The 12,749-nt window shown below is 39.6% G+C and overlaps 2 protein-coding genes across 2 annotated transcripts in view; one reads left to right on the forward strand and one right to left on the reverse strand.

The window, feature by feature from the left end:
• The window catches only part of cckbrb (cholecystokinin B receptor b), a 33,275-nt gene that overhangs the window by 10,226 nt on the left and 10,300 nt on the right, over positions 1-12,749 (reverse strand). Inside the window, exon 2 of the mRNA XM_061723362.1 lies at positions 1,306-1,557. Coding sequence (XP_061579346.1) covers positions 1,306-1,557 — 252 coding nt within the window. The remainder of the gene's footprint in view (positions 1-1,305; positions 1,558-12,749) is intronic.
• pdzk1 (PDZ domain containing 1) overlaps positions 3,339-12,749 on the forward strand; it is a 49,640-nt gene continuing 40,229 nt past the window's right edge. Inside the window, exon 1 of the mRNA XM_061723360.1 lies at positions 3,339-3,342. The gene's annotated coding sequence lies outside the window, so the exon portion shown is untranslated. The remainder of the gene's footprint in view (positions 3,343-12,749) is intronic.

The raw sequence follows: 12,749 nt of genomic DNA on the forward strand, positions 1-12,749 counted from the left end.
ATTCTGATCTCTCATCAGTTCTAGGTAATATGAAGCTCTTTCATGTATTCAATTTTGAGAGACCGTAATCTGCAGTAGGTAGCCGCACAAATGGAAAACACGCTACACCTAATTTAAGAGGAACATTGTTCAGATTCAAGAAGTTTGTGAGAAGGATTAACAAATAAGGGATTGATGACAGTGCTGTCGTCAGAATTACTGGCATCGCTAAGATCTGCATGATTTGCACGAAACATTCGTCTTCCAGCATCTTATTTTGTTTTGTGGAATGGATTTTTTTTGTTCATTTTGCTTGCTGTCAAAGAAAAACGAAGTTAATTCAATTGTTGCCTGAATTGAAATTTAAGGGATAAATTAATTGTGAAACTGCTGGATTTTTGAGAAACATGACCTAAAGGGGAAGCTATTGTTTGGAACACCATTACAACATATCTGAATGAGCATTACATTTTATCAGCTGTGGACAAGCAACATCGTTGTGTCGTTCCTGTATCAATCGGTATGTTCACTCACAATTATCAAGCAAAGATTTATACGCATAAGAATAAAAACATGAATTAAGTTGAAAATATATGCATCAATGATGCTTATGTCATATATGAAGTATAATTTTCGATTTGATTAACTTGATAAAGTCTCTTTTCTAATTCTGCGTCAATGCTACCAGATATTTGTAAAACAAAAGTCTTATTCGTCTCTTTTTCTCTTTAATCTTCAGCACATATTCCTGAACATGAACGCTGTCCTTTCAACATTATTCCTGACATTTCTGTCCAAACAGACTGAAATTGCCAACGGCTGACGCACTTCCTACCTCCATCAGGAGGAACTTGACCTCTCATGTACCCCACGACACCGAAGCGTGGCTTTGCTGCTTCAGTTTCATTATTATTTCATATAAATGGCTTTCCAGAGAACATATTGAAAAAATATTCTGCTCTAACGTGTGACAGTTGGAGGATGGAGACTTTTTATTTGCTATTTTTGCATTAACCAAAAGTTAATGTTGCTGAACTCCACTGAAAAGTATTGACAATCATGCGTTGCCACGGGGATATCGTTGTGGATTGTTTAAATTATGGCTTAATTGTATTGTTCCTGCTTTATTTTCCCAGCTTGGGTGATGAACAGCTTTCCTGGAGGAACACTTCAGGAGGACTGATGGCATTGCTGAGACCATCCAAAATCCCAGCAGTAATAAATTATGCTCATAACTTGTTTTCCTTCCAGTGTAAATGTTAAAAAAGAAAAACATCTGCATTCAAACAAGCTGATTTTTTTACTATAAAGGGGGGATCTACTCACCCATGAGGTAGGACACTATCTTGCACATGGTGGCGCCAAAGATGAAGTCCTTGAGGATGCTGGGGATGAGGGTGAAGGGCATGCAGATGATGGCCATCGTCAGGTCGCTGACAGCCAGCGACAGCAGGAAGGTGTTGGTGACGGTGCGCATGCGCTTGTTGACCGTCAGCACCACGATGATCAGCAGGTTGCCGAACACACTCAGGAAGAAGATGAGCGCGTAGAGGAGGATTCGTAGCGTGTGGTTCTCTTCTGGAAGAGAGGCAAGAGGGGATGTGTGAAGGTCCTTGACCTGATGTAGGGACTCGCACACACACGGTTTTAACTCTAACGCAAAACATCTTTTTAATGTTTATACTTTTTCCTCTAAAGCCAAGCTTGTGATTGCAATGTTTGTATTACAAAACTTAATTTTGTGTTTCTGCTGCTGAGAATCAGGGCTGCAAGTAACTTCTGATGAAACAATCTCATTATCATGAAATGGCTCTTATTTAGCTCTCAGCTTTTACATTTTTGCAAGAGGTTGTTTAAATTTTGCACTAATTAAAATAAAAGAAGAAAAAGATGGACAATGGTTCAATGTGTAGTTTTTTTTTAACATTTGCAAAAAAGTACAATGATAACAAATATTCACATTATGCAATTTCACGTTGAATTATAACATATAAAGAGTATAACTCAAATAAAAAACAAAACAAAAAGCACAACACATTATAACCAGCCAGGGGAATGAAATTATAACAGAAAGCATACATTTACATACATTTATGATTTTGATTGCTTTTGAATTAGTAGAAAACTTAATATAGTCTAGATACTGATTTAATTCACAATGAAAAGTAAAAAAAGAGGGTTTTTTGTGTAAGAATTTGGATTTGTGGATGTGGAATTTTGCAAGAATAATCAACAAATTAATAATAAATGTTTCTTTTGGCTTTGTTCTAATTGTTACATGGTCAAAAACGCCAAACAACACATCCTTCCAAAATAATTGGAAATCAGTTTCAATGCTTTCAGACACAAAATTACACATATCACTCCAAAGAGTTTGAACAATGGGGCACAGCCAGAATAAGTGAGTCATCGTTTCCGAATTTGCAGAACAAAAAGTACATTTTGAATCGATATTTCTTTTGAATCTTTTTACAATGTGATCTATACATCAAGAACCGCCATATTGTTTACCTGGCGCTGTACTCTGTTGCGCATGTGTAATTCTGAACCTGAACAGAGGTAAGAGGATGCCTCACTCTGTTGAAAATCACGTGCGGTGAAAATAGCGGCTGGATGACATTCTCAGCAGAGAGGGGAATGAAAAAGATGCCTCACTCTGTTGATTTTTTTTGTCACGGACAATAGTCAACATTTTAATTAATTGACGACTATTTAATTTTTAATTTATTTATATTTTTGTCGACAACGTTGACTAACCTTTGCACCCCTACAGAGACTAATAGTGTAATGCCATGTTTTAGATAAACAGTGATGTCTTGCTAACGTCACCTGCCATCTCCTGCTTGATAAAGACTTATAAGTCAAGCCAACAATATTTATAAAACATTTTAAAAACAGCAAACACTGACCAAAGAGCTGAATACGTGGAATAAAATAAATAAGAATAAAATAAAGAATAAAAGTCAAAGACATACATAAAAGCATGACTAAAACCAATACAATTAACATCTCACAATGTGGAAGAGATAAGTCGTATGCGTAACAGCAACATATTCCACCGTTTGGGAGCTGTAATATAATCAAATACTTTTATGCCAAGTCTGCTAGTTTTCCAGTCCCTGACCTGGCAATTTCCATGTACATATAACTTTAGTCACATTAAGGCTGTGAGTCTCTGTCCCGATATTTCGTTTTATCGCCTGGTTAACAAAATCAGATTTGTGTGGCTAAGAAACACACACACATTCAACAGCATTTCATTTTTGTTTTGCTCTTTTTCGATAAAAGTTCTTCAATATAACCAAAGTAATAGAAGTAATAAAAAAGAAACTCAATCCAAACGGATCTATTGCTGACGAGCTGGTAGCAAACACTCAAGGACACCGTCAGCTGTTCTTAGTCCAGGCCCTGATGGTGAGAGCTCTCTTGGGAAACCAGGAGAACAAACAGGATGCTCTCTACTGAACCGTTCAAAGTATACTCTCAGCAGCAGGGTAGGAAGTAAATGCTTGGACTGAGTAGTACCGGAGCAGCATGTGGGTGGGGGGGTGGGGGGAGGTATCACTTAACAGTCTTGCAGCATTTGCAGGGGACCTGAGAGCTGACTACAGTAATCTCCCAGATCAGGAACCGGTGAACATCGCACTGGCAGACATCCATTAAAGTGTGAGGATTTAGACAGCACCTGACTGATGCTACACACCTGAAGGCCAAAGAAACTAAATGACTGCCCTCCACGAATACCTAGCAGCACAAATGAGACAACTGCTAATGGATGATGCCCGCCTTGGGTGGTTGACCTAAGCCCAAATCCTCCTAATCACGCAGAATCCCCAAGGGGGGGTTCCACCTGACTACCCTCGTACAACTTGTCTCTGCACAACATGTAAGCTCCTGTCAGGAATCATAGTGGCCAAGATAAGAAGCCACGAGTCCACAAATGAGCAGTCCTGCAGCTTTTATTGTGATTTCTCTTTTTCATATTGTGGGTCAATTATTTAGCAATCAAATCTCAGATGCACGACCAAATACTTATCTAAAAAAAAAGCCCTCCCACCACATTTATCATTATTTGAAGCTCTTTTTTTTCTCGTTCCATGTCAATTGTACCACTGTCATTGCCATTTATCAAAATTAAATCCACTAAAGGCTGAGGCTTCCACCTTGAATGCAAATACTGTTTTGTGGAAAATAGTGCAGCCTGAAGCCTGTTTGCTTCCTCGGCAGTAATCAGCTTCCCTGGATCATTTCCTGTAAAGTCCATGTTATTTGCTCCCTCTCTTATCTTCACCTCCCTTCCCTTTCTCAGACACAACACTCGTACCTACTGTGTGTGTGTATCCTGGGGATTAGCAGTCACCGTGTGCACCACATCTGCAGACCGCCAATCACATCACACGTGTGAGACTTCACACACGCTGGTATCGGCATGCGCAACAACACACACACACCTGGGCTTTAATCCACTGAAGATATATCCACATCGGCCCCTCAGAAGCCACAGGAAATTACTGTGACTGAAATTTGAAAACACAACCAACTTTCTTTTTGACTTTCTATGAAAGTCATTTTTGTGAGACTCTATTAAAACACTGAAAAGATGTTAAAATCCATTTACTTTTGCATGATTTGAGGGTAGAATGTCATCTGATACTGAAAAGGAATTAAAAATACTCGTTGTGCATTAACAATGTTTCTAAAAACTCCTTTTTTTTGTTATTAATTATTATATTTATGTATGTGACATTTAATAGTTGAAAACCGATCAACATAATATTCTTTTTCCATACATAATATGTTTATATGACACACAAAAACCAAAATAAAATACAAATCAATCATCACCCGAAAAAAAAAAAAAGAAGTACCAGGTAAAAATTTCACAAAGTTTTGAAAACAAGCACAGTCCGTTTTCGTCAAACACATCCCCCAATGTTTGAACACCGTTTCTAAAAACTCCTTGTATGTGTTCAATATCATTCATCACACCTTGTAACATGATTATATGAGCCACAACATTAAAATATCGTTTTGTTGACTCATTTTGGTGCTGAAGGAGCTACGTCCTCTTTACTACACTGACGTCGGTACAGAAGTGCCACAGTATGCAGCTCCTGGAGGCTAACTGAGAGTGACGGAGGCTACCATCATTATTATTAATATTATCATTATTGTTATTATTATTATTGCAGTGTTAAGGGTGTCTGATTTCAATAAACTTGGTATGATTGTGGAAATGTTTACGAGCCTTGCGAAGCCCCTCTTCTCTGACTATAGACATACATTTGAAATCAGTCAAATTTATGTTCATTTCAATTTTAAGAGTTTAACTAAAAGCACCATTTAGCGGTGGATAGTCCCTAGCTACTGCAACATTTCAACATCGATAGGCTCTGCATGGTAGCAGGACGCAAACAAATCACATAAGAAAACCATGAAAGTGAGTTTTAACCAAGTGCCAACATTTTAACTAATGTGGAAATAGGAAAGACTGCAGTTCCTCGACTGGCCACTGGGGGATGACTCCTAAGGGGAGTCATTCTCCCTTGACTCCCATGTTATGATTTTACAGCAGAAATGAGAATATTTACAAAAAAAATGGTTGTGATCTTCATAGCTATATTTCATGTCCAATTTGTTGAGGACCTCATCACATAAGATCCAATTACCTAATTTGGACCGCAGCTGCACAGAGGAGCGTGATTCTGAATTACACTGCTGTTTTCACCAGCTTGAGCTCATGGACTTATCAAGCCCAAAGCTGGAAGGCATTGGAAGTGCTCAGGTTTTGGCTGTACAGGCCCCCGCCATCAACAGATGCCAACAACAGATGATTAATTTCACTTTGAATCAAACTGATTCACAAACCTGGGGCAAGACAGAGCTGGATTGGCAACTAGAGTCATATTAAAAGTGTGAGCAGTGCATGGTGTTCATGACTTTATACTTTATACGGCGACTGTCTTTGCCCACTTACACAGACTAGCAGCAGGTGTGGTGTCCTTGTAAAGATAACGGGGTTGTTCATCTTAATAAAGGGAGACTTAACCGTTACAGCCTGCACCAGTCTCCCCCACTCAGTGTGTGTGTGTTTGTGTGTGTGTGTGTGTGTGTGTTTGTGGGAGGATCCGCGTAGCTTTTTAGCTGCTGCAGTCAAACTTGCAGCTTGCATTAGTCTTTCTCTTTCACTAATTGACAGTCGTCCTCTAAACACACCCGCTCTCAGCGGCACTCTCCGTAACTTTCCCTCTGCAAAAGTTTTCAATGGAGGCCAGGAGGGGTGTGTCTCCGTGGGGAAGAGAGAGGGGCAGAGATGAGGCTCATTTGCATTTAAGGTGGAGTTTATACAGGGTGAAAAGAGGTTTTAAAAAGAGATCCGTGGGGTGTTTTGACCAATTCATGCCACAAACACCTCATTTACAATATTGATAACCGTGTTAAGTTTGTGTAAAACACTATAATATGTCATCTTTTAATGTGTAAGCGATATAAATACTACAGGGGAGATGTTATGTTTGGCATCCAGGATGCGTTGGGCTTCCTAGCTAAAGGGCACATTCGTGTTTACATTTTCCTGAATTTAGACGAGTTCTGTTCATGCTTTTCTCTTTTTTTAGTTATTTTTCCCACACTATAGTCCCTGTGGAAAATTGTAAATCATCTTTGATCAATATTTTCTATCATCAGTATTTTAGTGCTATTTATGAGATATTCATGTATCAAATGGCACTTTGATGAACCACCTTGGGCCCCTGAGCAAGGCCTTACCCCTAATTGCTGCATGGTGTCTGTGTCTCAGATGTAAGTCTCTTTGGATAAAAGGGTCTGCTAAATGGCAGTAATAGTATTAGTAATAGTAAAATGTACTCATACATGTTTCCTGTGGTCTGTCCCACAATAATCCTGCATGTAACTCCTATTGATTTGCAGTAATCTACCTGGGATGTACAGTAAATACGTGTATTGTGCACAGCTGGCTGGAGCAGATAATCCCAGCTCCACTTATCTGCTTAGGCACCATAATGTTCAGTTTTAGCAGGAATATTGGAACATTGCTCCATGGTGGCATGAAGGTAAACAGGTACATTTGACCTTTTCCAAATCCATGAGCATGCATGTAGTTCCCCCATAAAATGATGAGATAACAATGTCAAACTGTCACTATCTGGTCTTGTAGGCATGAAAATGTATCACTTGCAGGCTTAGGGATAGATTTAGGCTCAGCCTGGTCAGTAAGTCAGTCTTTTGCTGTCTCTTTCATCTCCCTCTCTCTCTCTGAGTTACAGATGCACACATCTACCGACATGTGGCTTCACCATCTGTCACACAAACTCCTTTGCAAATAAAAAGCTTTAATGTGGTGGCAGCGCTGCTGACAGAACATCAGGGTTTCTGTACCAGAAGGGACGTGGAAAAGACAGCTACTCGGATTCTTTAATTCGGTCTTTGTGTGTCCGTGTGGGTGCGCCGCACATTTCCAAGAACACAGTGAAGATGTGCAGACACATGATTGGCAGAAGAGAGGGAGCAATACTCTCCTTTCTTTGTTTCTCTCGTCTCCTGCCTAAGGAAATGCATTGCTTACATTTGTCTAATCAGCCCATTAGCTTTCCTGTGTGTTTGCTTATAACTCCCCCAGCACATTTACCAGCCCAGCGTTTCTCCTAGCTTCCTCTCAGCTCATAAATTTAGAGTAGAGGCATTATTATTTACTGTGCTCACTAAATATCTCACTGACCAACACGGTGGACAGACTGGTTCTGGTATGCAAGGAGTCTTCAAATGATTGGTTCTCACTGTGCACTTTATATAAGACGAGATTAATGTGGCTGTAGTTGTTATTATGACACTTTTCAGTAATCACACACTCAATGCTTAATTTCTTTCATGCCACAGAAACATCTTGTATCCTAAAATATCTATAGTGCACCAAACAGATATTTAGCTCGAAATGAGTAAGTATTTTTCTCAAAGTTGCACAATTATCACTTTTTCTTTGTATAATAGATAAAACCACTAAGTTATCAAAATGTTTCGAATGTGAAAACAGGAATTTTTTGCAGGTACATTTTTTCAATGGAAAGCAACTAGTGTTGTAATGGAAGCTATGTAAATAAAATTGAACTAAATTGAACATACATTTAAAACAAAAAGGAAAAGAAAACTCTGGCATTGAGGATACCGTGCAACACTGTCCATTATTCCTGCAAACACATTTTAAAGCGTGTAACAGCCTCGGGTTGTGGTTTCAAGAATTTTTTCATTTCATAATTCTCTGTTGACAAAAGGTCACGTCTGCAGAGAGACCGGTTCAGCAACACACCTTTTTCTCCCACAGCCTTGCCTTTGTTATGCGTGTGAATTGTGGTTTTTGCACTGTACTGTTGCAAAAAATATAGATTGTGTGGAAATCCATTTCAAGGAGGTCATTAACAAGTTTCTTCCTTGCATCCAGCACCCCCAAAGTCATTCTCTCCCTTAATGCATTTGACAGGCTACAGTGACACTTCATTTTTATAATGAGCCCTTTGTATGCCAATTCTTCAGTGTAATGTTTGAAAACCTTAGACCTTTCCCCGTCCAGAATGGAGATGTCCTTCACCACCTCTGAGAAGATAAGTGGTCTGGGGTTTATCAGGTACTGAATCGGCGTTTGGCAGCTACCAAGATGAAGTCCGAGGAAGCAGAAGAGGAGGAAGCAAAAGCCTTAAATTGGGAGATATCATGGAAACATTCACTTTTTTAAGACTTGAGAAAGTGAGTCATTTGAAACTTGTTTCTGTTTCCACATCACACCTGGACTAAGGTACTGTTATGGTTCTCCAAGGTGGAGCTTGTAGTTTGGACAGTGGTGGCCCTGCCTAATATTTCCAAAGAACCAATATATTGTTGTCTTTGTGAGCAGCAGTTCAAAGGCTTATCTATTATCACTTATCACTAACCTGAAGGAATACAAAGCTGCTTTGGTATTTAAACTCATAGTTATGAGGGTTCAGTATCAACATTTTATAACAAATGCACAGATGATAAAAATGTGAGGGTGTGATGTCCTCGCGCATCCTCGGATTTCCAGATGCTAGTTTAAGATATTGGTTTTGCTCTACATTCTGCACCGGTCTCGCTGTGTGTGTGTGTCTGCAGGCAGAACTGCAGAACCTTAGCTTTTACTAACAGTTAATGTCACACAGTCTCTCGCAGACGGTGACTGGCAATCCTCCCACACCCCCAAAACACACACTCAGCCTCTCCGTCATCCGTGTCCGACTCCGGTTCAAACATGCACAACTGAGCTGCTGTTTTTTGAAGCCGGTATCATCCTTTCCGTCTGGAAAAACTTTCAGTGGAAGCAGGGAAGGGGGGCGGGTCATTCCCACTGTGGCTATCAATGTCAAAAGAAGAATAAGGCTGGAAAAAAGTATGAGTATCAATGGAATATTTAAAGGAAAATACACGAGGAACAGATGAGAAATGAACTACAAACGCAGAAATATACAAAATGTTTTAATCAATAGTTCATTATTAGTGCACCATTATCTATGAAACATAACAGCGATACTGTTATCGACGGAGCTGAGGGAAAAAACATTCAGGCTGACTTTAATATTACACCCACAAGATGGAAAGAGGAAATAATTAAAATCACCACTGAGAAGGTTAAACAATGCAAATATGAATTTTCGATATGAATTAATAAGTTGGAGAAAAGCTTACATTTGAAGCTGGTGATGGAGAAACATAAGCTCATGACTTTTCATCAAGGAGATCGATGGGACTGCATTTAATTGGATATACCTATGTTTTCAGACAAGGCTGTATATTTCCCTCTTATTTTATTGTTAACATCTTAGGACCGCTTGACCAGTAAGATCACACTTATTTTGTATGATCACAGTATGATGGGAAAAAAGTGTTTCCCATACCTGATGAAACCTAAACTGCTGAGAGCAGCAGAATATAGCGACGACAGATGCAGACTAGTATTCTAATCAAACAAAGATTAACAGTGGGAACAGAGAATGTATCATCCTCTACGCTTCAAAATTTGTACGCTCCTTTGTTTTATCGTCATTCTGCATCAAGACGCCTGATTTATGTTCTGATTAAATCTACTGAAATCTGAATCGTCTCTCAAGTCTTATTCTTGGTAACTTAGACACTCAGTTTCAGTCCAGTTATTCGGAAAGAGCATGTTAAAGAGGTTTAGCAGGTTTTTCCACATCACACAGTATAAGTTACTTCAGGAAATTAACTCGGGGAGCAGAGCGAAGGTGACACTATCGCACTTCAGATTTATGTTAAAGTGTTGATTTGATTACAATAACAGTGGCGAAGCTCTTTGTTATTCACCGCTTCTCCTTCAGCCTGTTGCCCTGAAATACTTTTCCTGCCAGCAAATGCTGTCAAATCGGACCAGTGATTCTGGTCCAGTGTGAAGTAGCTTCCTGACAGCTCGGTGGATGTTGTCAGTCCGGTGGAGCGGGACACGGAGTCTCCTGTACCAGGAGGTGGGGGTCGCTGAGGCGGGTTGTGGAGACGTCTTTCAGGGGAGGGAGTGAGGCAACGATGATCTTAGCAGCTGTGTTCACTAGGTGTTGTAGTGCTCTTCTGCTGTATTCAGTATCAATCAAACAATCCAACTTTATTTATAAAGCACTTTTCATACATACAGAGGTGTCAAGTAATGAAGTACAAATACTTTGTTACCTTACTTAAGTAGAAATTTTGGTTATCTATACTTCACTGGAGTAATTATTTTTCAGACGACTTTTTACTTTTACTCCTTACATTTTCACACAATTATCTGTACTTTTTACTCCTTACATTTTAAAAACAGCCTCGTTACTCTATTTCATTTCGGCCTTTAAAAAAAAACTATCCAGTTAAATTGCTCCATCCGGATAGAGTGAATTTGGTTGTGGTTGTTTCAGATGTCCTTGTCCAGTTTTGTTCTTACATCCGTTCCCTCAGATTCCTGCAACTAAACTTGGATGTACATTCCAATAAACATTAGGATAAATGATAACATGCCTCTGAAGTTTGACTTTTTGCACCATTACAATACTTATAGGTAACTAGTCATCACATCTCCTGCTCTCTGAAACACGTGTTAATGCTCAATAGTACACATATATGCTTCTTTAATATATTTGCATTATACTAAGATGCATTCATTTTCAATGGCTTTTGTCCTTAATGGCTTTTTTCCTCCTTACATTACTTTCACTTGTATACTTTAAGTAGTTTTGAAACCAGTACTTTTATACTTTTACTTGAGTAAAAAACTTGAGTTGATACTTCAACTTCTACAGGAGTATTTTTAAACTCTAGTATCTATACTTCTACCTGAGTAATGAATGTGATTTTGACACCTCTGCATACATATATGTAGCACAAAGTTCTTTACATGTTTAACAACACACATACAGTCAGTGTTGTTCCATGCACACCTAAATCCAGCTATTGGCAACAATCTAGCTCAGGATTAAACGGGAGTTTCAGAGAAATCCAAGTAAACATGCACAAGAAGACAATCCATTATTGAGTGAGGGGCGTTCAACTCTGCGATGCTAGGTGGCGCCACACGCACTTTAGCGTTGGCGTTCTTCTGATTAGTTCTCTGTTGTTCGTCTTCTTCTTCTTCTTCTCCTACTGTGTTGATATTCTGGCTTTCGTGGTGTAGTTACTTTCAGAGGGGGGGTCCGGGGGCCGTCACTAGCTCAGCTAAGCGTGGGTTGGTATACATGCAGGAATAACTCGTATTACAATGCATTATCTGGCACTAACAGCTCGATCTCAAGAGCTTCAGTTCGGTTCCACTACAGCCCATCTGAGGTGTAAACATGGCTTTTAAAACTTCAATATCAGTCGGATTAAGGCAACAATTCGACTTTCTGTTAGTGCACGTAAACGTACGGATGATGCAGCTGGACAGGATGCTTTCATTGCGTCTCGGTAGAATGTACACATGATGGTTGGGGGAGCTTTCGCCCGCTAGAGGCGTCACTGGGCTTTCTTCGCCAGTGTCGGAGGTCGACAAGAGGTCCTCGTTGATGTGCACCCCCAGGAATGTGGTGCTGCTCACTCCCTCCACAGCAGCTCCCACAGCAATCTACATGGTTTTACTGACATTCAGCAGGATGTTGTTGTACTAAAGGTTGACTTCCTTCCTGTACTGGGTCTCATCGTTCTTGGTGATGAAAAGTTCGGAAAGTTTGATGTGGGGGGAGGAGGGAGACCTTATGTCAGGCATATTCAACTGGCGGCCCGCGGGCCACTTGTGGCCCACCAGGAGTTTTTATGCGGCCCCTGGTCATATTTAATACTTAGTTATTAATGTTATATATTAATATATATTAAATCGTTTTATATATCGTTGCATTTAATGTCACTTCCGGTCGGCGGCCGAATAATGATAATGCACAGATGTGTCATAAATAAAGGAGCTTATGGTTAATATTTTGGTTGCTTATTTATAACATCAAACTGGCTACTATAATAATAATAATAATACATTTTATTTATATAGCGCTTTTCAGGGCACTCAAAGACGCTTTACATTAAAACAAAACACATAATACAAATTACAATTACACAGGACAGTACATAAGGACACAACATGAAACAGGACATTAATCACACATTAAAAGCAGTTCTGTAAAGGTGAGTTTTGAGATGGGATTTGAATGCTGGGAGGTCTGTACAGTCACGGATGTTTTTGGGTAGGGAGTTCCAGAGGGTGGGAGCAGCGATGGAGAAGGCTCTGTCGCCCC

This window comes from Cololabis saira, chromosome 6 (genome assembly GCF_033807715.1).
Source record: "Cololabis saira isolate AMF1-May2022 chromosome 6, fColSai1.1, whole genome shotgun sequence".
Lineage (NCBI taxonomy): Eukaryota > Metazoa > Chordata > Actinopteri > Beloniformes > Belonidae > Cololabis > Cololabis saira.